The sequence below is a fragment of the Artemia sp. Qi Xiang Cuo genome, chromosome 9 (genome assembly GCF_049724085.1).
Source record: "Artemia sp. Qi Xiang Cuo chromosome 9, ASM4972408v1, whole genome shotgun sequence".
NCBI classification, from domain to species: domain Eukaryota; kingdom Metazoa; phylum Arthropoda; class Branchiopoda; order Anostraca; family Artemiidae; genus Artemia; species Artemia sp. Qi Xiang Cuo.
The window spans coordinates 19,480,450-19,506,306 of record NC_142802.1 but is presented as its reverse complement, the minus strand read 5'-3'; the positions used below and the strand labels follow the sequence as shown (position 1 = coordinate 19,506,306).

Genomic DNA, 25,857 nt, shown 5'->3' with positions numbered 1-25,857 from the left:
ACAAAATTTGGATACTGGCCCCTTCTTTAACTGTAAAAATCTAAAGCCTTCTGCGTCATTGGCGCTTCACTGAAAACGAATTACTCGTATATTACAAATTTATTCTTTTCCAGTTGTTACAGCATTGAAAATGAAAATAAAAATTACAGTGAAAAAAAAATATTGAACTGATGGATTTTTCATTAATTAATATCATTATATATCTAATATTCAATTTGATTTCGTTTATACTTTCCAAGACTGTAAAAGACTCATATAGTTTTCAGTAAGGCGCCATTGACGCAGCAGGTTTTAGTCTTCTGCAGTGAGGCGATACCCAAACTCTTGTTTGTAGTTATTTTTTTTCGATTCAAACTTGATTTGCATATTCAATTTAAGTTTCACTCGTTTTTAGATTTATTTATTCATTTACATTAATACATATTGTATGTTTGTTCGCATTGATTGTTTATTTAATTTATGTTCGTTTTAAGTTTCATTTATACAATAACAGAAAAATATTTTTTTTTTCGTTTTAAGCTTGATTTTCATATTTAATCTAGGCATTAATCGCTTTAAGATCTATTTATTCATTTTTATTATTACTTGCTGTATGTTTTTTACTATGATTGTTTATTTAATTTCTGTTCGTTTTGGGTTTCATTTATTCTTTCATAGTAATGCAAAGCACTAATTTGTCTTGCATATATCATATTACTTATATGATTGGGTTCGCCCCCCAGTCAATACCTCGCTCTTTAATCCAAAGATTTTTTAGTACTTTCATAAGATCTATTTATTCTAATTAATGGCCTTTGTGATTAAGGGGTAATTTTTAAAGAATTGGGAAAAAATTCGAACTTTAGCGTAAAGAGCAAGGTATTGACTAGGGAGCAAACCTCCTAATATACGTATTAAAAATATATGAATATAGAAATTCGTTATGTAAGTTAATTCGTAAGTTACGTATATTTATTATTAATAAAAACGTTCGTAAATAAAATTAAACAACGTTCGAGAAAGCCATTTAACCAAATAAAAGTAAAATTATTGTGCAAATTTGGTGTTGAGTATTCATGTACAGTGAACCAAAATCAAAACCTGAATTTATTCAAAAACGTTCAACAATTAAATAAAAAAAACAAGTTTTTTTTAACTGAAAGTAAGTAGCGACGTTAAAATTTAAAACGAACAGAAATTGTTCCGTATATGAAAGGGGCTATCCCCTCCTCAACGTCTTGCTCTTTACGCCAAAGTTTGACTTTCTCACAACTCTATTTTTTTAAACAATATAAAACTTTAGCGTAAAGAGCGAGGCGTTGAGGAGGGGACAGCCCCTTTCATATACGGAATAATTACTGTTCGTTTTAAGTTTTAGGTTCGCTCCTTACTTTCAGTTAAAAAAACTCGTTTTTTTTATTTAATTGTTAGAAAAAGTTCAAAGGTCAGATAACAAAATTTCAGGTGTCGACAAAACCCCACAGAGTCTGAGGGCAGGCGTCGTAAGCTATGCCTGGGGTTATATATGGCTCTTATGCATGGGATGCTCATGTAAACTTCAGAGAGGGCTCGGTTGTTTGGAAAATGAAAGTTCTAGTTCACTTTTTTTATAGTCAAAAGAGATTCTAGAGCAACTAGCTCCTCCCCACGCCCTTTTTCCTCCAAATGCATCAGGTAAATATTTTAAGATACCCATTTTGTAAACAAAAAGTTGAAAAGTTGGATGACGAAACTCTGGTGTTGGCAAAACCCCCAGGGCCGGGGGCAGATGTTTTAAGTTATGCCCTTGGGGCATATATGTTTTTTATGGAAGGAATGCTCGTATAAACTTCAGAGAGGGTTCATTTATTTGGAAAGTGAAATTTCTAGTTTACTTTTTAAGAGTCAAAAGAGATCGGAGGGCAACTAGCCCCCCACGCCCATTTTTCCCGAAATGAATCAGATAAAAAATGTTGAGATGTCTATTTTGCTAAAAATAGTTAAAAAGTCAGATAACTTAAATTCTGGTGTCGAAACAACCCTCAGGGACCGGAGGAAGTCGTTGTAAGTTATGCCCTGGGGGTATGTATGGTCCTTATGGAAGAGATGCTCGTATAAACTTCAGAGAGGGCTCAGTTGTTTGGAAAGTGAGAGTTCTAGTTCACTTTTTAAGAGTCAAAAGAGATCGGAGAGCAACTAACCCCTCCCCCCAGCCCCCGCCCTTTTCCCCCCAAGTGCATCAGACAAGAATTTTGAGATACCCATTTTGTAAAAAAAAAGTTAAAAAGTTGGATAACGAAACTTTGGTGTGGACAAAACACCCCAGGGCCCGGGGGCAGATGTTTTAAGTTGTGCCCTTGGTGCATATAAATTTCTTATGGAAGGAATACTCGTATAAACTTCGGAGGGTGCCCATTTATTTGGAAATTGAAAGTTCTAGTTCACTTAATAAGAGTCAAAAGTGATCGGAGGGCAGCTAGCCCCCCCCCCGCTCTACGCCCCCCCCAATTGCATCAGATAAAAATTTTAAGATGGCCATTTTGTTAAACATAGTTCAAAGGTCAGATAACAAAAACTCCAGTATTGACACAACCCGATAGGGCCCGGTGGCAGGCGTTATAGGTTATGCCCTGGGGTCTATAAGGTTCTTATGGAAGGGATGCTCGTAAAAACTTCAGAGAGGGCTTATTTGATTGAAAATTGAAAGTTCTAGCTCATTTTTTAAGAGACAAAGTTATCAGAGAGCAGATTTCCCCCCACCCTTGCCCCATGCCCTTTTTCCCCAAATGCATTGGATAAAAATTTTAGAGATAGATCTTTTGTTAAAAGCAGTTCAAAGGTCAGATAACAAAAACTTCGGTGTCGACATGGCCAGGCGTTGTAAGTTATGCCCTGAAGGCAGATATGGTTCTTATGGAATCGATGCTCGTATATACTTCAGAGGGGGCTCATTTGTTTGGAAATTGAAAGTTCTAGTTCACTTTTTAAGAGTCAAAAGTGATCAGAGAGCAGTTAATCTCCCCCCCCCCAAAAAAAAGAAAAAACCTTTTCCCCAAATGCATCAGATAAAAGTTTTGAGATAACCATTTTGTTAAAAATAGTTCAAAGATCAGATAACAAAACACTGGTGTCAACACAACCCCCCAGGGCCAGGGGGCAGGCATTGTAAGTTATTTCCCGGGTGCAAATAATGTTCTTATGGAAGGGATGCTCGTAAAAACTTCAAAGAGGGCTCATTTGATTGAAAATTGAAATATAAAGTTCACTTCTCAAGAATTAAAAAGTGATCGGAGGGCAGATAGCCTCCCCCCACGCCCCATGCCCTTTTTTCTCAAAAGTATCAGATAAATTTTGAGATAGACATTTTGTTAAAAATAGTTCAAAGAACAGATAACAAAAACTTCGGTGCTGACACGGGTAGTCGTTGTAAGTTATTTCCTGGGGGTATATATGGTTTTTATGTAAAGGATGCTCGTATAAACTTCAGAGAGGGCTAATCTGTTTGGAAATTGAAAGTTCTAGTTCACTTTTAAGATTCAAAAGGGATCGGAAGGCAGTTAGCCTTCTCCCACGCCCTTTTCCCCCCAATTCCACCAGATAAAAATTTTGAGACAGCCATTTTGTTAAAAAGAGTTCAAAGGTCAGATAACAAAAACTCCAGTGTCAGCACAACCCCCCAGGGCCCGGGGAATGGCACTGTAAGATATGCCCTGGGAACATATAAAGCTCTTATGGAAGGGATGTTCGTAAAAACTTCAGAAAGGGCTCATTTAATTGGAAATTGAAAGTTATAGTTCACTTTTTAAGAGTCAAAAATGATAGGAGGGCAGACAGCCCCCTCCCCCCCCCCCATGCCCTTCCCCCCTCCCAAATGGATCAGATAAAACTTTTGAGATAGTCATTTTGTTAAAAACAATTCAGATTTCAGATGACAAAAACTTCGGTGTCGACACGGGCAGGCGCTGTAAGTTATGCTCTGGGGGCATATAGGGTTCTTATAGAAAGGAAGCTCGTATATACTTCAGAAAGGGCTAATTTGATTCGAAATTTAAAGTTGTAGTTCACTTTTATGAGTCAAAAGTGATTGGAGGGCAGCTAGACCCCCAACCTCTCTTTCCCCCAAATGCATCAGATAAAAATTTTGAGATAGCCACATTGTTAAAAATAGTTCAAAGGTCAGATAACAAAATTTCCGGTGTCTACAAAACCCCCCAAAGGCCGACGGTAGGCGTCGTAACTTATGCCTTGGGGTTATATATGATTCTTGTTGAAGGGATGCTCGTATAAACTTCAGATAGAGCTCATTTGCCTGGAAAGTAAAAGTTCTAGCTCACTTTTTCAGAGTCGAAAGAGATTGGAGGGCAACTAGCCCCCGCCCCACGCTATTTTTCCCCAAATGCATCAGATAAAATTTTGAGATAACTATTTTTTTTTAAATAGTTAAAAGCTCAGATAATAAACATTATGGTGTCGACACACCCCCAGGGACCGGGGACAGTCGTTGTAATTTATGTACTGGGGACATGTATGGTTCTTGTGGAAGGGATGCTCGTATAAACTTCAGAGAGAGGTCATTTGATTGGAAATTAAAAATTCTAGTTCAATTTTCTCTAAGTGAACTCTAAAATTTCACATTAAAAGTTCAAGAGTCACAAGAGATTCAAAGGCAACTTGTCCCCCCACGCTTTTTTCCCCAAACCCATCCGATAAAAATTTTGAGATAGCCATTTTTTTTAAAATAGTTCAAACATCAGATAACAAAACACCGGTGTCGACACAACCCCCCAGGGCCCAGGGGTAGGCGTTATAAGTTATTCCCTGGGGTTATATATGGTTGTTATGAAGGGATTCTCGTACAAACTTCTGAGAGGGCTCATTTGATTGGGAATTGAAAGGTGTACTTTTTCAGAGTCAAAAGTGATCGGAGGGCAGTTAGCCCCCTCCCCCGGACGCTTTTCCCCCAAATACATCAGATTAAAATTTTGAGATTATCATTTTGTTAAAAATAGTTCAAAGGTCAGATAAAAAAAACTCCGGTGTCGACAAACCCCCCCAGGGCCCAGGGACAGACGTTGTAAGTTAGGCCCTGGGGGAAAATATGGTTCTTATAGAGGGATAAATAGGTTTCGACTTTTACAGTGAGAGAAGGAGGTGATACCCAAACTCTTGTTTGTAGTGATTTTTGTTCGTATCAAGCTTGATTTGCATATTCAATTTAAGTTTCACTCGTTTTGAGATTTATTTATTCGTTTAAATTATTATCTACTGTATGTTTGCTTGCATTGATCGTTTATTTGATTTCTGTTCGTTTTGGGTTCATTTATGCTTTAATAGCAAAATATTTGTTTTCGTTTTAAGGTATATCTGCATATTCAGTTTAAGCATTACTCGCTTTAAGAATTGTTTATTCATTTATATTATTGCTTGCTGTATGTTTTTTGTAATGATTGTAATTTCTCAATCGGAAGGTCTTTCTTTTTTTTAATTAATAATTAAAAAGTATCCAAAAATCTTAAGAGATAGAATAGCCTGGTAAGCTATGCTAAATTTTTTCGGATAATTTTATTTTAGAGTATATTCGCCAATTCGTAATTTTTGAGAATGATTTGCTAAGATTTGTTTTCACATAAGCTAATAGAAAATTGTTGGCATAAATAGTTAGCTAATAATTGGGTGAAAACTATATGAGTCTTGAACAGTCTTGGAAAGTATAAACAGAATCAAATTCAATATTAGATATATAATGATATTAATTGTTGAAAGACCCATTAGTTCAAGATTTTTTTTTCACTGTAATTTTTATTTTCATTTTCCATGCTGTAACAACCGGAAAAGAATAAATTTGTAATATATGAGTAATTCGTTTTCAGTGAAGCACCAATGACGCAGAAGGCTTTAGGTTTTTACAGTTAAAGAAGGGGGTAGTATCTAAATTTTGTTTGTAGTGAAACTGTATTTGTCTTGATCAATATTGGAAAGAACTAATAAATTAAAATGAATATTTGATGTATAATGATATTAATTGCTGAAAGCTCATCAGTTCAAAATTTTACTGTAATTTTAATGTTTATTTTCAATATTAAGTACAAAAGAAAACATTTACAATATGATTCGTTTTCAGTAAAGTGCCAATGACGCAGTAGATTTTAGGCTTCTGCAGTGAGGCGATTCCCAAACTCTTGTTTGTAGTTATTTTTATTCGATTCAAACTTGATTTGCATATTCAATTTAAGTTTCACTCGTTTTAAGATTTATTTGTTCATTTACATTAATATATATTGTATGTTTGTTCGCATTGATTGTTTATTTAATTTCTGTTCGTTTTAAGATTCATTTATACTTTAATAGCAAAACATTTTTTTTCGTTTTCAGCTTGATTTTCATATTCAATCTAAGCATTACTCGCTTTAAGATCTATTTATTCATTTATATTATTACTTGTTGTATGTTTTTTGCTATGATTGTTTATTTAGTTTCTGTTCGTTTTGGGTTTCATTTATTCTTTAATAGTAATTTTTGGTCGTTTTGAGTTTGAATTTTAACAGGTATTTGTATCTCGTGAGCTTAAGTTTAAAATGGCCTTTACTTTTCTTTGAAAACTTATTTTTCGGAAAGTTTTTTTAATTAATTTTTGTTCGTTTTTGATTGTAAAAAGTTTCAAGTTTTTATGGCATGGAGGGGGGGGGTTGCTTACTGTCGGATTATTCTTGACTTTAAAAAAAGGATCTAAAACTTTCAATTTAAATTGAATGAGGCTTTTTTCAAAGTCTATACGATTACCTCTTTGATAAAACCTTATATATGAACAATAGACAGCTTGCATAACTTGTGGACAACGATTGACAACAATGAATGGATTGAAAAAATAGCTCCAATAAGGGGGGGGTTTAGACCATTTCACTTGCTGACACAAAGGGATCACGACTGTTTGGAATTGACCTTAATAGGATTTTGTGTGCCAAAGCAATTTTGCACCTATCACAGAGTATGTATTTTAACCTTATAATTGGATGATTATAATAGATTTACTATGTGTTCTTCCCATACGAAGCTTCACCTTATTAAAGTCTTTGGGGTGGGGGCGGCGTAGTTGGGATAAAGAAGAAACTTTAGCGTACACAGTAGGAGAGGGGGAGGGTGAGGTTGGAGACTCATCCAATACGGGGCGGAACTTCACTTAACTCCTCCGTTCCCGATTTAGGAGATTAGACAGACTCATTAGGCTGTAGAATGTTGGACCGTTTGAGTTGTGGAAGACGTTAAAATATTCAAAAATACTTTATATTTTCAGTTATTGCAGGATTGATTTCATAGATTGTGGAATGGTGAGCCCTTTGGCCCATGATTTGGGTGAGCCTCAACTCATAATACGCACTTTTGATTAATTGTTCCGTGTTAAGTGCATATCTTATTCTATATATATTTATTATTTTGAGTTATACTTTTATCGTATTGCGTTCATTTTTAAGCCTTGAGATAAAAACTAAAACCGGAGCGTAGACAGTGGTTGGGAGAAGTCCCCCCCTCACATGCATAATTGAGCAGCAACAGAGAATGTAATACAAATAAAAATAATCTGTCTTTTGAAAATGTCTTTTTTCAAAAGACACAAACAAAATCGTCTAAAGGAACCTGAAGTACTATCTCTGACATTTCCGTTGATTCTTTATTCCCGGTACTTTCAGATGTAAAATTTTGAATATTATCTAATGGGTTTTGTCTTCCCCTCCCTGAATAATTAACATTTGGAAAACCAACCCCTCGAAAATTTCTCCCCCTCAAAGAACATTTTCTTTTCCTGCTGATAATTCCCCCACGTTAAATTCCACCCAGCAGAAATTTATTTATTAATTTACATTAATATCAGCACTAAATTTATTTATTAATTTACATTAATATCTATTGTAAATTTGTTTGCATTGAATGTTTATTTAATGATTGTTTGATTGTTTATATGCCCCAAAGGCATAACATACAACGCCTACCCCCGGGCCCTGGTGGGCTGTGTCGACACTGGAGATTTTTGTTATTAGAATTTGGAACTATTTTAAAAAAATGTTTATCTCAAAATTTTTATCTGATGCATTTAGGGCGTGAAGAAGTGGTGGTGGGGGGGCTAGTTGCCCTCCAATCTCTGTTTACTCTTAAAAAGTGAACAAGAACTTTCAATTTCCAATAAAATGAGCCCTCTCTAAATATTTATACGAGCATCCCTTCCATAAGAAATAATGGGAAGAATTCTGAGAATCCTTAAATTATAACCCTTGCCCTGAGGGCTGTGGGGGAGTTGTCATCCTCAAAGACTTAATTTCCAGAACTTAAAACTACGTTTAATAAAATGGCTGTCTCAAAAATTTGATTGGATGCGTTTGGGGGAATGATAGGCGGGGGAGGGGGGCTAGTTGCCCTCCAATCACTTTCGACCATTAAAAAAGGCACTAGCCTTTTGAATTTCCAATCGAATGAGCCTTATTTGAAGTTTCTACTACACCGCTTTCTATAAGAACCTTATATACCCCGAGGGTATAACTTAAAACCCTTGCGTTGAGCGTTGTGGGGAAGTGCCCTCCTCAAAAACATATTTTCTATCTGAAAATCAACTAAGCTGAACAAAATGGCTATCTCAAAATTTTGATTGGATTTTTTTGGGAGAATGATGGGCGTGGGGGGGGGGGGGGGGCTAGTTGCCCTCCGATCACTATTGACTATTAAAAAGGGTACGAGCCCTTTGAATTTCCAATCGAATGAGCCTTTTTTGAAGTTTCTACGACAAGGCCTTCTATAAAAACCTTGTATGCCACCAGGGCATTACTTGAAACCCTTGCCCTAAGGGTTGTGAGAGAGTGTTCTCCTCAAAAACATATTTTCTATCAGGAAATCAACTACGTTGAACAAAATGGCTGTCTCAAAATTTTGATTGAATGTATTTGGGGGAATGATGGGCGTGGGGGGCTAGTTGCCCTCCAATCACTTTCGACTATTAAAAAGGGCACTAGCCCTTTGAATTTCTAAACGAGTGAGCCTTTTTTAAAGTTTCAGCGACAACGCCTTCTATAAAAACCTTATATACCCCCAAGGCATAACTTAAAACCCTTGCCCTGAGGGTTGTGGGGGATTGTCCTCCTCAAAAACATATTTTCTATCTGGAAATCAACTAAGCTGAACAAAATGGCTATCTCAAAATTTTGATTGGATGTGTTTGGGGAAATGATTATTGTGGGGGGGGGGGGCTAGTTGCCATCCAATCACTTTCGACTATTAAAAAGGGCACTAGCCCTTTGAATTTATAATTGCATGAGCCTTTTTTGAAGTTTCTACGACAATGCCTTCTATAAAAACCTTATATACCCCCAGGGCATAACTTAAAACCCTTGCCCTGATGGTTGTGGGGGATTGTCCTCCTCAAAAACATATTTTCTATCTGGAAATAAACTACGCTGAACAAAATGGCTATCTCAAAATTTTGATTGGATGTGTTCGGGGGAATGATGGGCGTGGGGGGGGCTAATTGCCCACCAATCACGTTCGAATATTAAAAAGGGCACTAGCCCTTTGAATTTCCAATCGAATGAGCCTGTTTTGAAGTTTATAGGACAACACCTTCTAAAAAAATCTTTTTATGCCCCCAGGGCATAACTTAAAACCCTCGCCCTGAGGGTTGTGGGGGAGTGTCCTCCTCAAAAATATATTTTCTATATGAAAATCAACTACGCTGAACAAAATGGCTATCTCAAAATTATAATTGGATGTGTTTGGGGGAATGATGGGCGTGGGCGTTAGTTGCCCTCCAATCATTTTCGACTATTAAAAGGGCACTAGAACTCTCGATCTTCAATCAAATGAGCCCCCTTTGAAGTTTCTACGACAACCCCTTCCATTTGAAGCGCCTCTGGGAAAAAAAATAATAATAATAAATACATAAATAATAAAACGTTGGAGCCGTATGGCCTTTACTATAGGCAACACTACAGCGTTGCCTCTGATTAGCGGCTTCACATGGCCATTGGTACCATAAGTTACTTAGCTTAAGTATGGAAAATGGTTTATCATTGGTCAGCTAAAAACTATACACCAATCAGAAACGGTTTCAAATTCGTATAGTCATCGTGTAAACTAACGTCATCGTCCTTCTTAGCGGATGTGAAGCTATTTCATCTAGTATTACCCTGGGCCTGTAAACCTTTTTTTCTTTAGTGCCAAATTTTTTTCTAAAAGTGACTGTAATAAACTTGATTCTGCAGGATACTTCAAATATGGTGTTGCAAGCAGTGGCACTAAATAGGAAAAAACAGAAAGGAGGACAGGGCGATTATTCGGATTTTTAACAATGAAATTATAAAAGGACATTTTTTTAATCTATGCGTGGGGGGGGGGGGGTATTTTATTATTTTTTCGCACTTTTACTGAAAATACAAAAATTGTATTTTTATAATCTAGGCGTGGAATTACCACAACCCCCTCCAATTAGTGCCCGAACTGCAAGTCAAAATCCCGAAACAGTCATTGAAAAAGAGTTATTTTTAATACTGTTTTGGGCAAATAGAAAAATAGTAGCATGACTTGTCTTGTGGCTCGTGCCATTCTCAAGAGGTACTGGGATAATTTCAAATTTCATAAGGTATTTACTATAAGAGAAATGTATTTTTCACGATTATTTTAGAAGCTCCCCAATTAAAAAATTAGGTACTCAAGCTTAAAAATTGATTATAACAGGAATTTCATGAAAATGACCTGTATAGGCCAAAAATTTGTTTCATCGAATGATTATTCATTGCAAAGACACTCAATACTTTTAGTTACCTTTTCAAAAATATGGTATTACCCTCCCTTGGTGCAACTTCTAAAATTTAGATGGCACAATCTATAGATATTTTATAATAGAAAGCCATGAGTAGATTTTTTTAAGGAACTTTCTCCAAGTTCCTTAAAAAATGGAGCTCGTCCGCAAGGATGCAGACTTTGTTTGCTGACCACGTGCCACTGGAAGTTCCGGAAGTTCCAAGTCCGTAATATGATCCATATTAAATTTGTTTAAAAATTGCGATTTAGTTAGAGGATATTTGTTAATTGAGGTTTTAATGCCGTTAACAAGGTTTCTTTTGGAATTCTCATATCTATTTAAATCATTCTCGGATCAAACTTGGATTTGGACTAAACACGTCCCCTTTTTTATTGTTATTTTATCATTTTCGTTGTTATTAGTTACCAAAATATAACCTTCTCCTTTGTCGTAAGATATAATCTGTTCTTCGCATAGCATATTTTCAGGAATTTCATTTGACGGGGTCGCAAACCATATTTCAGATTTGCTTTCCACTGGTTCAATCATCTGTGATATTTGAATTTTCTGCATCGTTTTGGGAGGGACTTTTGTTTTTCTTTTTGCGAATCCGTAATATTTTTCTTTATTTTCATTGTCTATTAAATTTAGACTGGCGCTATCCGTCAATAGCATTGGCTGTGCCTGAACTGCAATGGGGGTCACTACTTTTTTCCATAATTTTACTATTTTCTTGATTTCGTTTGACTTGTACTGCCGCATACCTCCTATTTTTATTTTTGCAGATTCAATACCCTTATTATTTAAATTTACTTCGTTTCTGCAATGTGTTTCAGAATAATTTAAAAAATTTTTGACAATTTCATTTCCTCTTTGAGAGATATGTGGTTCAAAATATTGTAAAGTTATACCGCCTGAAATTTTATTTTCTATTATGGTGTCTTCGTAGCCTCCGTTACGAATTCTAACGGTAAAAAGATCTTCCTTTGCCTTAGTTGAGCCATGAAGCTTGTGATATGCATTATATAATAGTACTCTATTAGATCTTAAAAAAATTGCGCCGATAATGGCTTCATACGGAAGGTTATCGCATATTATAAAATTTGCGAAAAAGATTCTACTATCCCTTTGTACGTAAAGACGTATTGAATCGTTCGCATCCAATTGATTCCCTGTCAAGCTACTTAGATTTGGATTATTATACTTCATTTGTCGACTAATATGCAAAGTCAGCATATTAAATACGCCTTAGTTTACGATACTAATCGTTGAACCAGAGTCACTCAAAGTTTTAAAGTAAACATTTGCTACACAAAAACCATTAAATATAGGTAACTTGTTATTACTATCACTACAAGACAGTACTACTATCGGTTTGGACCTATAAAACAAACTAGGCGCCCTCTGGGTCCAATTTATATTTCTGAGGGGCCTGAAACATTTCCCTGAGGATTTATTTCATGCGTCGGTGCCTGCAATAGATATTCAGACATATGAGATTCCGTAGGCATATCTAATTGATTTACATCTGTCCGCCTTCGCCATGTATTATTACGGTAACTTGGATGTCTTGCGTCAGTGCCGCTTGCTGGCGCTGACTGCCAATGCCGTTGGCTTGCAAAATTTTTATTTCCCATCGGCAAGTTTTCGTCATTTCTATATATCATTCTCGCATTAAATTGGCTTTGGCGAGTATTTGGGTTTTCAAATCGGTAATTAATTTGTCTATTGGGGGGAGGATTGTACATATTTGGTTGGTACGCGTTGTAAGGTACTGATTACCGCAATCTTCCCTGGCTATAGCCTAGTGCACCACCGGCGCTAAAATTTGTTCTTCCGAACAAATGGTTGCCATAATTTTGCATACTGCCGACATCAATTCTCGGTGTAATATTGGGGGCATAACGGCACTCCCTCGCGATGTGCCCAGGTCAATTACAAATATAGCATCTTATTATTGTAGGGTTATTTTCATAACTAGATTGTTTGACAGGCTGAAAATGTACTGTTTTCTGCCTAGCGGGTTCTTGCGTTTTATATCTTTGTGGCACTGGGGAGTTATCCCTTGAAAAGAAATTGGGAGACGCCTGATAGCCCTTGAAGGTCATGTTTGCGTTTGATTCGCCTAGGCTATTTATTTTTGCTTTACTGTGATTAGCCACCATCGTATCAACTTCGATCAATCACTTTACCTCCTGAACTACAAGATCCAACGTCTGAATGTTTTTGGATATTACCATTCTATATAGTTTTGGGGGTAGCCCTTGCAAAAAGGTATGTAACATGACTTTTTCATATAGCTCTCCCGAACATTCTCCGTATTTTGCTTCTACTGAAATCCGTATATTATCGAGATATTCCCTTATATTTTGTGAATGGTCAAAGCATACCATTCCGCGTTTTAATTTATTTGTAGAACTGGTTTCGATAAATCTAACTTTAAATGCCGTTAACAATTTGTCCACCGTATTTATTGGCAAGTTGGCGTCATCACCTATAGTATGTTCAATCTACTTTAGAAAGGTTAAGGCCTGGCCTTTTAATCTTAATAGAAGCATGCCAACTAACGTTTCTAGCTCTGTTTTTGGTAATTCTACAAACTGGGCCAATTGGATGTTAAATTCGTCGATATCTGATTTTCCATTGTACTGTGGGATAGACTTTGCTATTTCTACATTTTTCGCGACCAACTTTTGCGCCTTTAATTGTTCGTCTAATTCTTCTGACATTTTTTTTTGCGTTTGAATAACTCAAAATACATTTATTTTTTCACTTAACCTATTTTGGGGGAGGCTATTATCTCCCATGAGATATTTTAAATGGTTTTCCTGTAATAGCTTAGCGGTTATAGGCTTAATCACTTTTTTTATGTGTCTGTATCTCTCCAATAATTAAATTTAAATTACAAAGTTTATAGCCTAATGAGTTCGCATGATTTTCTCCAATTTCCGATAAAAATTTATGTGACTGGGCTTAATTGTGGTCATAAAGATTGACCGCGTCAAATGTAATCTTAGGCTTTAAAGCTATGAACTTACACCTTATAAGTTCTCCAATAGAGCCACTTATGGCGCTAAGGACTGCACCATATTTAATATTATGATTTAAGGCGGTGTATCGATCGCACCACTCGCAGAAAGCGAGAAAATAAAATATGTAATTATATAAATGTAACCTCCTTTCCTTGGGTTATCTCAAAATCAATTACCTGATATAGTATGTAGAAATCAGATCCCTGGGAGCGCTACCTTGGAGGCATACGAACTAATTACCTGTCGTGTGACTAGATACAGACATATAAAATAAAATAAACACAAATAAAAAAGCAATAGATTTATTGTAACTTACATTTTAGGTATACAGCAATGCTCACTTCAATTGACGACAAATAGGAGCAGAGAAAATATTAATGACTGAATTGCAATGCCTGAGTGCCGAAATAATCCTAATCATAATAATCTTCCAAAAAGCACTTTTACTCCACTGTCAAACATAGTTTTTGTCCTGCGCTCTAAGAGCTGGCTCACAATTGGCCCAAGTGGCCCAAGGATGCGAACCATTCGTCCAATAAATTGTTTTAAATATTTCTGATGATTCAAACGTTCACACGGCTCTTATAATTTAAACTTCCTGAGAAACATTGTGTGTAGCATCTTTTTTATTGCCCACTATCTTAGCGAAATCCAAAACTGGATAGTGCCGTTCTTTGTCTGAGGCTAAAATGCAATTTTTCTCTTTGCTGATTAAGGACTTTTCTGTTTTTGAAACTAGATTTAAACTTAATTAGAGGAAGTCGGAATTATCTTTAGAAAGAAGGAACTTTATTTTTTTGCATTTTAAATATATCATATTTTACTCACGGTACAATATGGGGCTTAAACCCCTAACTAATCGTTCCAAAGAGGGCCACTCCAACCTCATGGGCGCGGTTGGAGCCCACCCCAGGGATTCTAAATGAGAACCCAGGCCTAGGGACGGTTGGGCTTGTGATTCTCCTCTTGAAAATAATTGCAGTGAAAACAAATTTTACTCAAGCCTCGGATCTTATTGGTTCTAATTTATTACGACCTCGGCACGCCCCAGGTCATACTTTGAACCTTGCTGACCAAGGTGGGTTGAGGATAGCCACCTGGAATGTTTTAACCATTAATAAGCCAGGACCCGAAGACCTTCTAGGGCTGGAGATGTGGGATTGACATACTTGGAATAACAGAAACACATTTGACGGGATCAGGCGATGAAGAAATCGCCAGTACAGGTCACAGGATGATTTGGTCAGATCAAACCTCCAGTAAAAGCAGCGGTGTAGGCCTGCTCCTAAAAAGAAACCAAAGGAATGCCTCATATCCCACAACCCAATATCCGATAGACTTCTCACTGCCCGCTTCAACCACAAGCAGGGTAAGATGCCTATTATTGTGTGCTACGCACTAGCGAATGTCTCCCCAGTGGACGAAAAAGACAAGTTCTACTCAGCTCTGACATCTGCTCTATCCTGGATTTCCCCTCACGATGTTTTGTGGTGGGCGATTTCAATGCAACTTTATCCAATCCCAGCGGAGGTTTTAAATCTGTAGTTGGACCGGTTATCCCTGACTCTTTGAATGAAAATGGGACTCGAATCTCCAGCTGTACACTATACACGAATTGGTCATTGCCAACACCCTCTTTTACAGGAAAAACATCTATAAGCCACATGGTATAGCAGCGATGGGCGAACGCGGAATATGATTGACTATATCATAGTCAACCAAAGAAGGCGCTAATTAGTTAAAAATTGTAGAAGATATCGTGGCGCTGAGATAGGGAATACAGACCATCGATTAGTTGCCGCAAACTTCCGCCTGCGTCTTAAATCCCAACCTTCAGAACGGCACCAGCCAAAGTTAGAAACCCAGAAACTAAATATTGAGGCATTCCACCAAAAGTATTCAGTTGAAATTCAGAATAGGTTTGAATGCCTGGATACACTTGTTGACCCAGACACGTTCTGGCAGACTTATAAAAAGGGTGTACTAGAGGTTACCACTAATGCCGACGGTCGTATCATGTATTCAAAGAAGCCCTGGCTATCGCAAGAAGCACTGCAAATCATTGAACAGCTCCGGAAAGTGCGGTTGGCCAGAGATATGCCCTCATACAGACGGCTAAAAGGGATTAGAAACAATATTATTCACCGTGATAAAGAACAATTTGTTGATAAGAAATCTGAAGAGCTAGAAGATGCAGCACGAAAAGGTGACGTCATGTCGCATTTCAAGCTTGTCAGAGACCTTAGCGATGGGAAACCACCAAAAATAGGTGCAGTTAAATCTGTCTCTGGCCAAATGCTAGAAGATAAAAACGCGCAACCTGATCGATGGAGGGAGCGCTTCGTAAAGGTATTAAACGCCAAAAGAATCAACGTTGACCCCAACCTAACTGCATCCACTCACCAAACAACATATAAAAACCTACCAGAGCCTGATCCTCCCTCGGTAGAAGAGATACAAAATGCCCTGTGGAGAACGAAGGCACCAGGAACCTGCGGGATCACCGTCGAGCTGCTAAGGTTCGGAGGACTGGCAATGCTACTTTAGCTGCACATACTCTACTCCCTCGTCTGGTTAACCAAATTGATACCTGAAGAATGGAAGGAAGCGATAATCCTTCCTCTATGGAAGCGGAAAGGTAGCCGTAGCGATTGCTCGAATTACAGAGGAATCACCCTCCTCTAAGTGCCTTGCAAACTATTCATCATGAAGTTGCTTGATAAGAGTATTCAATTCATTCGTAAGTGCCACCGGATTCAGCAAGCAGGTTTCATGCCCAACAAATCCACAACCGAGCAGATATACATTATTTGCCAGGTCATCGAGAAAGCCCGTGAGTTCCAGCGTACAGCATATATTGCCTTTGTTGACTTTAAAGCCGCCTTCGACTCTATCGACCGTGAGTCCCTTTGGCTGATACTAAAATGAACGGGTCTCCCTGATAAATATTGCCAACTGTTCAAGGCGCTCCACACTGGTACAAAAAGCTCCGTCCAGGTTAATGATCGCCGAAGCACACTACTCAAAATAGATACTAGTATAAAGCAAGGCTGCGTTGCTGCTCCTGAACTTTTCAACGCGGTAATTGATTATGTCATGGATCGAACCACGAATCGGCTCCAATTCGGACTGAAATATGGCGATAGAGTCTTAGCAGATTGCGACTTCGCAGACGATATTGCCCTGATATGCACTTCTGCAGCTGAACTCGAGGCAGCTCTCAATATACTGTCGGAAGAAGCCCTGAAAGTGGGTCTATATATTAGCTGGCAGAAAACAAAATAATGATCATCGACCTGGCAGGAAATTCCGCCAACTCACTACCATTCAAAGTATTAGGGCACACTACTGAAGTTGTCAAGTCTTTTATTTACCTTGGATCTGCCGTCTCGGATGACGACTCAATTGAGAAGTCCAGTCCCGCATCGCGAAAGCCGAGTCTATTATGGCTCGATTATGCCTTTCCTTGTAGTCAAAGCCCAACATTAGCCGAAAAACAAAAATGCGGATCTACAACACGACCATAACGCAAGTCCTTCTCTACGGTGCTAAAACTCGGCCGGTAGCTGCTTCTGTTTGTTATACCGAAGATGCGGTCCAAACAAACTTCCTAAGACGAATCGAAGGGATCAAGTGGTATGATTTCGTCTCAAACAACCGACTGCTGACATTAACAGATCAGACCCCCAACTCTCGTCAGTTCACCGTAAGAATCCTACGGTGGTTTGGCTACTTAATTCGCATGCCAGAAGAAGCACTCGCTAGCACACTTTTCAATTTTGATACCCCTCAACATGGTTCGAAGCACCCCCGCGGAAGACCCCGGTTCAGATGGAGGGACAGCCTTACCCAGAACCTCTCCATGATCGGTACTGATCTCCAAAATGAAGTCACGCTTGCGCAGGACCGTTCAAAATGGAGGCGAAGAGTCACATCTCTCTACGCTGGACCACCAGCAGGAGCTTTAATTAAACTTTCTCCAAAACTTACTTTACTATTGGCCGAATATAGAAAGCTTTTAGTTTCAAATTTTAAGTGCTTACAAATTTGTATTCGACTGCGTAATTGAACCCGATGTATTGTCATGGATTTGGAGAGTCAGGCGAAACAGTAGATACACTATAAAGTGGAATCACCAATCCATACAACCATAATTGACACAGTAGCCCTGCATATACCAGTTGATAAACTGTTTCGGGATAAGACAGCTGAATTTCATGCTAACAAGCATCTTCAACAGCATTTACACGCATTTCCTGTTTGAATTTCCCTTCCCTTCTTTCCTTTCCTTTCCCTTGACTTTCCTTTTCTTAGACACAAGAATAACATTCGTATCCAGACATGGAAGATATGCACAAATAAGTCACTTAACGATATAATAAAAACACATGGCGAAGATAGTGACAAGATAAGCTTCCGAATTGGCTTAACCTATAGCCATAAGACTATAGAGTCCCTTACTCGAGAAATCGATGCTTGACTCTGATTCATTTCAGAAAAATATAACGCGGAGCAACCGTGTCTTCGGGCAAGACTCTTCCTTATGTATGGGAGCCTTGCTAGAGACGCATTTGAAAACCATTTTGCAACATTAAAAAAGGCTTGCCTTTGCTGAACGTAACTTAAGACATTTTGATTTGAAAATCCCTTGGATTTTGTAAAATAGGGGAACATCCCAAAGAGATATTTAGATATCCGTAAAAAGTCACTCAGGCGAATATATCAAGTGAATAGTGAATATATAGTTGTATTTTACCACGCATATAGCTTAAGAATAATCACTCTGGTGAAAATATCAAGTGGAAAGTGAATATATAGCTGAGTTATACCAAGAAGATAGTTTAAGGCCACTATGTAACACGCAAAAAGGTGATATTTTGCTGTTCATTACCTAAGAACGCAAGCTCAACGTAATTTAAACTAAAAAGAACGTAACGTAAATAGATTTCATTTACGTAGTTTGTTTTGCGTAAATCCCAAGATGCAGTTTAGAAGCACCACTAATCTTTTTTTCAGGCTTACTAGCGGAAGAATGAATAAAAAAGTTTAATAATTACGACAGTTTAGCACGAAGTTAATAATTTCTCTGACCGAAAAAGAACAATTTACATAAAAGCCTAGTTTTGACCTAGTTTCTGAAACGTTGAATTCCCATGTTCATCATAACATCGAAAAAAGACGCTTGAATAATTCTCTTCCATTAGCTGCTTCAAAGTCTGCAAGTGGGCAAAATCCCTGGTCTCACATAGAACTTTTACCTGAAATAGATCAGAAGATAAATAAATCAAACAAAGAAAAGACAAAATAAGATATTGTGCAACACCAATTCAAACAAAAAGCTCAAAAACAACGACATAACGCAATTGAAGAAGAAATGCTAGCATGTAGTATAAGTAAGTCCTAACAAAGCTTATGCCAAATCTCCACTACAGAAGCCCCAATTTAGTTTGTAGGACGGCCATCAGTTTTCCCGCAAGAAATGAGGCCAAATCTCCTAAAAAAACACCATGTTTAAAATAAATTTTGCTCCTTTTGAGATGGGTTCTAGAAATTTGAGTCTTAGGTATCGAGAATAGATGCAACTGGCTTTCCCAAAGTGACGTTGCTGACTTTCTATTTATTTCATTGTTTAATAGCCTAAAATATAGAGGACTTATGCTGAGATTATCTTAAAGCGTTCATTTTATAAATGTGAATATAATTTTGTATTTTCTGGACTTTCCTTCCATAACTAAAATTGTCTCTTTTTTATGTCACTTCCAATTACGTCCTCCAAAACGCCGAAACTCATAAGGGATGGTGGTACCTCACTCATAAGTACTATTCGAAGGCATACAACTACTAAATTGTTATGATTTTTTTACCTAAAAGTTTGATTATAACTTTATTAATAAGAATATTAATTTGTATGACATACTATAGTATTTCTTTCGTATTGTTCTATTTTTTGTTATCTTAATCGCGACCAAGGCCTTAGCTGTTCGCAATATGCAGTGTCTTTTTTGGGGAACCTGGTAAACCCAGGGTCACGCTCAAAAAGCCTTTTATTAGTAGATGCAGCTAATCAAAATATGCTGACTGACCGATCCTCTCTCCCCAAGGCCGTATCCAGGGGGGGTTACCCGGTTTGAACCCCCCCCCCCCCGAAATTTTGACCGAGTCGAAAATAAGTCGAAAATGAGTAAAACCTAGGTAAAAATCAGTAAAAGTAGTCGAAAACTGAGTCAAAAATTAGTAAACCCCCCCCCCCGAAAAAGTCAAAATTAGTAACCCCCCCCCCCCCCGAAAAAAAATCCTGGATCCGCCCTTGTCTCTCCCTTAGGTAAATTTCCATTTTTGTATCTTTAATTAAGTTTAGAAGAATCTCTCGAGCAAAAATAAAAATAAAAAAACAACAGCAAAAAACAAAAGCAAAAAAAAAGGTCTAGGCAGACACCTTCTACTCTTTCTAAAATTACAAATCTACTACTGAACATGCTATCAAGCATCTTTCGAATCTTTCAAGCAAGAAAGTACAAATCTCTCAAGTAAAAAAATAAAAACAAAAACAGGCAATTAAAAGTCATAAAAATTATAGACTCTAGTTTTTTTTCAATCAATCAATCAATTATTCAATCAATAAACCCAACAAATTACACTTCAATATAAACTCCCCTGTAAGGCTCTATGGCCAGGAAAAAAACAGTGTTACCTATATTCTTTGATATAGCGGTATAAAACCTTGAAAATCTTCTATAAAATGTCAAATTTGCTATATAACATGCTACCCTTTCCCAGAAAATACAGCATTAATTGATACTAGTTATTTATTAATCATCCTGTCTGTAAGAAAAACGAGGTTAATTCAAATTATGCTCTAACTTCTACAATCTTTACTCAGGTTTTTATGTTTCATTTTTTTTTTATACCACAATCAAATTATTGCAAACCCTTATAATTTTTGGAATGGCTTGGTTAAAAAAAATTCTTAAAATTGTTTCATTTACAAAAGTAATATCTATTTTTTGTTTTGAAATATAAAACAAGCCCTCATACCAAATTGAAACCCACTCACAAATGCATTGGACGTTTCACTAATAGTTGAATTAAAAGACGCAGTTGTCTTCAAAATAAGATTAGAATATTGGAAGCCATGGTAATCAGAGTGGTCAAATATGGCTTTAAAAAGTGAGCACTTCAAAAAGCTGCGGAAGACTAGGTAAATGATTCCAGAAGATTTTTTTAAGGATATTTTTCGGTACTCGTTTGAATGACCGTATACCGAACAATACGCTATATAAAAATGTACTCCAATCCCACTATCTAGGGCCAAATAGAAGAACGATTAAGATGGCTAGGCCACGTTTTATAAATAAAGAATGGCACATTACCAAATATTTAGCTGTTTGGCCACCCATCTGAAGCAAAATTTGGTATTTCAATGATATGCCCCCTGCCTAATATTCTTCTTCTAATTAGAACCTTAGATTTTCAATAATTTTGGGATTTAGGGATCAAAATATGATGAGTATATAATACTTTATTAAAAAAAATATGGGATATCAAAATCAAAATCTCAAAATTATGGAAAACCGAAGGTTTTAATTAGATTAAAATATTAGGTAGGGAGTATATCTGACAAGTACCCAAAATTTAAAGCATATTAAATGGAGGAGGAATAGGTCACAAGAATCAATTTAAATGACTTTGATGGAAGGGGGTAAAGAACGCAGCTTTGAATCGACTGGGGCCGAGGAGGAGCCTGAGTATCTGTCCTGGACACAGGTGGCCTTATGCTACAGTGAGTATTTGTTAGTAGTAGTAGTAATAGTTGGATTTTTATTGCGTTCAATTAGAAATTTACTTTTAAATAGTGCCAAGCCAATTGTGCAATCACCGATAGATTTATCGCCAATTAAGGATTTTTTTTATCACCTTTTAAACTAATTTGGAATTTGCTTAGAATAGTATACTAACCTCAACTGAATACACATCACTTTTAAGCCAAGTTCTTTCATGAATGATGTCTTTGACAGAAACTCCGTGTGATGAAAGTAATTTTGTAAGATCTGCAATGCCACCAGGTCTGTCACTAACTGTGCCCGTGAACTTAGCCAAACGTCCATCTACAGCTAAACCTCGCTCCAAGCACCTTCCTAAGACTGTAGTATCGACATTGCCACCACAAAGAGGGACAACAACTCTAGAATATGAATTAATCATTCTTGATAGTTGTATCGCCAACAATAATGGAACAAAGTATTTTTTGTTCTATTATTGTTGTTTAAAAAGAAAAAAATAGTTAATACCCAATTTGCAACCAAAATATTACAGAAACATTATTTGATCTTTTTTTTATATAATTTTCTCTTATTTTAGATAACCAATTTTTTAGCTGTTATTCTATTATGGTTACATCACAACGGTTCTCACTAAAACCGGGCCTCTGGAAAAAATCTGGCTCTGTGAATCTGAACCGGATTATAGGTAAAACTGGAGATATTCGTGGAATCTTTACTTAATTAATTTATATTTATTATTTTGTTTTACTTGATTCTGAGCTTCTTCTTTAGAATCCCGAACAGTGTTTTACTCATGGCTCGTATACTCTCGTTTTTTTCTAGAATATCTTCATTTATCAAACAATAGCCTGACTAGCCCTCCTCCAAAAACAGCCAACAAGCAAACAGAAAAATAAGAGCAACAGCTTGTAAATTGTTCCTGTCATTTAAAGTAGAAAAAAAAAAATTCTTGTTGTTTTTCTTTTCGCTGTGTCAAAGTACCATCAAGTGGGCTGCAGGGATCCAGAAGGAAAAAACTGGGCTAAAAGAAGGAAGGAAAAAAAGAAGCAAAACTGGGCTACAGAGATTTCGAAGGATCAGATCCTTCATAATATAAAGATTAGGGCTTAGATTGAGATTGGGCACAGAGACAGCGTACAAGATACTTAAAGCCAGCTCACGGCTTACTATAGTTTCCATAGTATCCATTTATGGTAAAACGAAGAAATCGTGTCACCGTGTTACTTGAAATTGTCACTGCAGCGTAAAAACCTATTCTAATTACCAATACCGTAACTAGAAAAGGGGGGTGGGCGGGGGGTGGGATTTTTACTCTGAGTACTCCAGAGCTCTTTTTTAAATTGTAGGGAGTTTAAAAATATTTTTTTTGCCGTTAATTGTTATTTCCAGAGAAAAAAATTTCTTTCAAAAGTCGAGGTATTACTAGACAAATTTAACAAATTAATGGTCTGTGTTTAAACATTTTTGTAGTGGGTTACTGGCGCGCTACCAAAGTCCGATCCAATGCCGACATGTTGTATGCAGGGAAGTCGTCTCATGCTACAGTATCTCTAGCGCTACACCGGTAACCTACATGAACATCGGTACGGTTTTGATCAACCCTCATCCTGTACGTAAGATCGACGACCGGAAATGACTATACCTCCTTGGATGCCCCATAGGTTGGAGAGGGTAGGGGGTGTACCCCTCCCCCATCAATTGATGGGGGAGGTGTGTAGTGATGGTTCTCTGCTACTCGAGTCAAGACCGCCCCTGGCTATGATTTTAATGTATTACAACCAACAATACTTTTAAGTAATCTTTTTTAATTGACAGTTATATATTATAAATTGTAGGTTTGTAATAATTTGTTTATGTATGTCCAGGTTAACTACCATCAAATGCGCAAATTCCGATATGTCACATGCAGGTCATAATTCAAGTTCCTTTGGATCTACAGCGCGCTCCCGGAACCCTCAATGAACCTCGTGCTTGGGTTTATCGCACCCCTCCTCCGGTCCTGAAGATAGCAAACATTACCTGACTATAACGCCAGGGATGCACCCGAGTGTGGAGAGGGCCGGGGGTGTACCCTTCATCCCTCACGGTCGGGGGACTGGGGGGAGGGATGCCGATATTATACCCCAGCCTAGACCGCCCCTGTCGAGGATTTTACGTTTTTCAAAACTACCATAATTTGAAGACATATTTTTTAATTTACAATTAACCAAAAGAAAGTGAAGGATTGTAAAAATTTTTTTATTGAGTTAATGGTTCACTGCCATAGAACGATCACATTCATATATGTCACATGCAGGTAAGACTATAAGTTAATCTGTATCTCCAGAGCGACCACGGTGACATACATGACACTCGGTCAGGTGTGTCTCGCAACAATCCTACTTACCGTAATGTTTCAGACTGGAACTGAAAATACCGCCTTGGATGCCCCCTCGTGTGGAGAGGGCAGGGTGTGTACCCTTCCCACCTCAATGGAGGGTGAAGGGGTGGAGTGATGACGCGAATCGAATAAAGACTCTAACTCAACTTTATTTTATTTTACATGTTTCCACACTCCAGTATTTTTTCTTCCTCGTGTTTAATAGAACCTTTGAAATGCTAAATGTTCTGTTTTAATACATTTTTTTATTTATTTCCGGTTTAGCTACCAAAAAAAGATCACAGGAAGATATTTCACATACTGATAAGTCTACTCGTTAAGCTGTAGCCCCAGGGCGACACCGGAGCCAGAACTGCACAGCTTGTTATTATTGCTCTATCAAATCTTCTTGACCTTAACTTCACATACTGGACCTCACTCTACAGCCTGGGAAGTCCCATCGTGTGGAGAGGGCAGGGGGTGGACCCTGCACCCCTACAGGGAGTGGGGATTACGTTAGGGCTTTTTATCTTCTACAAAAGCCTATAACTCCAAGTTATAGGAGTTAACAGTATTACACAAAAAAATAAGATTTCTTCAACGTTTTGAGTATAACAATTTATAAGATTCATTGTATGTGTTTAAAAAAGTGTTGATTGATGTAATTGTGATAGTCCAATAAATTATTCCATTACGATAGGGCAAATGAATGTAAGTCTGATAGTGAATCTGAAGCTCCATAGAACTACCGGTTTCAACAAGGCCAATAGTGCCGTTGGTGCTAGCACCCATCCTCAGGGCCTGTCATTCTAAAACAGTAACCGACTTTTAAGACGGGGATGTCCCATAGAGTGGAGAGGGCCGGGGGTGTACCCTGCAAACCTATCGGGCGGTGTTAGTAGTGGAGGGATTTCGCAAGGCAAAACAAGACAAGACAGCACCGTGCTAGGAGTTTACAGGACCCAAACCTACAATAAGAGAAAGAAAACTTTATTACTAGACCCTTAGCAATAATTAATTGTCGTATTTTAAAAATTTTTTGCGTGAGGGACGGGTACGATACAAACGAATGCTCACCTGCAGATATGTCACATGCCGGTAAGTATGTACGTTCCTCTGTAGCTCCATAGCGACCACGGAGTCCTAACGGCATATAGTGACTGGTTGTATAGCAACCCTCTTACTTACCTGACCATCGACGACCTGACACGAATATAAAGACTTAGATGCCCCATAGTCTGGAGAGGGCAGGGGGGGGACCCCGCCCACCTCACGGGCGGGTTGAGTTGGTGAAGTCTGTCTCTCTGCTCATCCAGTCAAACCCTCCAATTTAGAGGATGGTAAATTTGTAAAACATCCCAGAATTTTACGTAAGATTTTTTAAGATACCCTTATAAAAAATAAGGTTACTGAGTTTAAAATATATTTGAGTTAGTTACTTGGGCTCTATCAACAGAAGATAACATGCCTATATGGCACATGAAGGTAACTATTCAAGTTCCACGGTCGCACCATCGCTCCATCGTAGACCTACCCGAACCGCGTTTAATGTTTTAGCGCTCACAACCTCATTAAATTAAGTTATCAGAACTTACCGGACTAGCACGACGGTTATTAAACCGCGCGTGGCTATTTCAGGGGGGTGTACACCTCTCCACTATTTTGCGGTTGTATTTTTTTTGGGACGTTGCTAGGCTAAATAAGACAACCAATCCACTTAATTTTAGTTTACAGTTTAACACACTAAAATATTATTAATAAAACTTTATTAAGAGACCAATATAAAAACTTAATGTACGGTTTTGATCATTTTGTTGATTTAGTGCCATGTTAGATTCAGAAGTATTATCATATGCCTTCATGTCGAAAGAAGGGCTGACTTCAAGTGCCTCTTGTGATCCGGCGAGCCACCGGAGGATTTTCATCTTAGGATAACCTAGGCTCTTT

The 25,857-nt window shown here is 37.6% G+C and overlaps 2 protein-coding genes across 2 annotated transcripts; one reads left to right on the top strand and one right to left on the bottom strand.

The window, feature by feature from the left end:
* Positions 1–17,272: 17,272 nt before the first annotated feature.
* Positions 17,273–17,839, top strand: LOC148948411 (uncharacterized). Its single transcript, XM_089094920.1, has one exon. It carries the CDS (start codon positions 17,273–17,275, stop codon positions 17,837–17,839), a length of 567 nt encoding a protein of 188 aa, XP_088951046.1.
* A 961-nt stretch (positions 17,840–18,800) lies between these two features.
* Srr (Serine racemase) lies at positions 18,801–25,145 on the bottom strand. The gene is made up of 3 exons (XM_089094919.1): positions 25,099–25,145; positions 21,727–21,952; positions 18,801–19,028 (listed from the first exon to the last, which is right to left on the bottom strand). The coding sequence occupies exons 1-3, from the start codon at positions 25,143–25,145 to the stop codon at positions 18,888–18,890; spliced, it is 414 nt and encodes a 137-aa protein (XP_088951045.1). The 3' UTR covers positions 18,801–18,887.
* Between the last annotated feature and the right edge of the window lie 712 nt (positions 25,146–25,857).

Excerpts from the sequence above, each read along its gene's own strand:
- LOC148948411 (XM_089094920.1), top strand. The coding sequence starts at position 17,273 with ATGCGGATCTACAACACGACCATAACGCAAGTCCTTCTCTACGGTGCT.
- Srr (XM_089094919.1), bottom strand. The coding sequence starts at position 25,145 with ATGGGGCATCTAAGTCTTTATATTCGTGTCAGGTCGTCGATGGTCAG. Across the intron at positions 21,953-25,098 it reads GTCAGGTCGTCGATGGTCAG|AGTTGTTGTCCCTCTTTGTG; the intron begins GTAAGTAAGAGG and ends TTCATATTCTAG. Across the intron at positions 19,029-21,726 it reads GTGATGTGTATTCAGTTGAG|GTAAAAGTTCTATGTGAGAC; the intron begins GTTAGTATACTA and ends GATCTATTTCAG.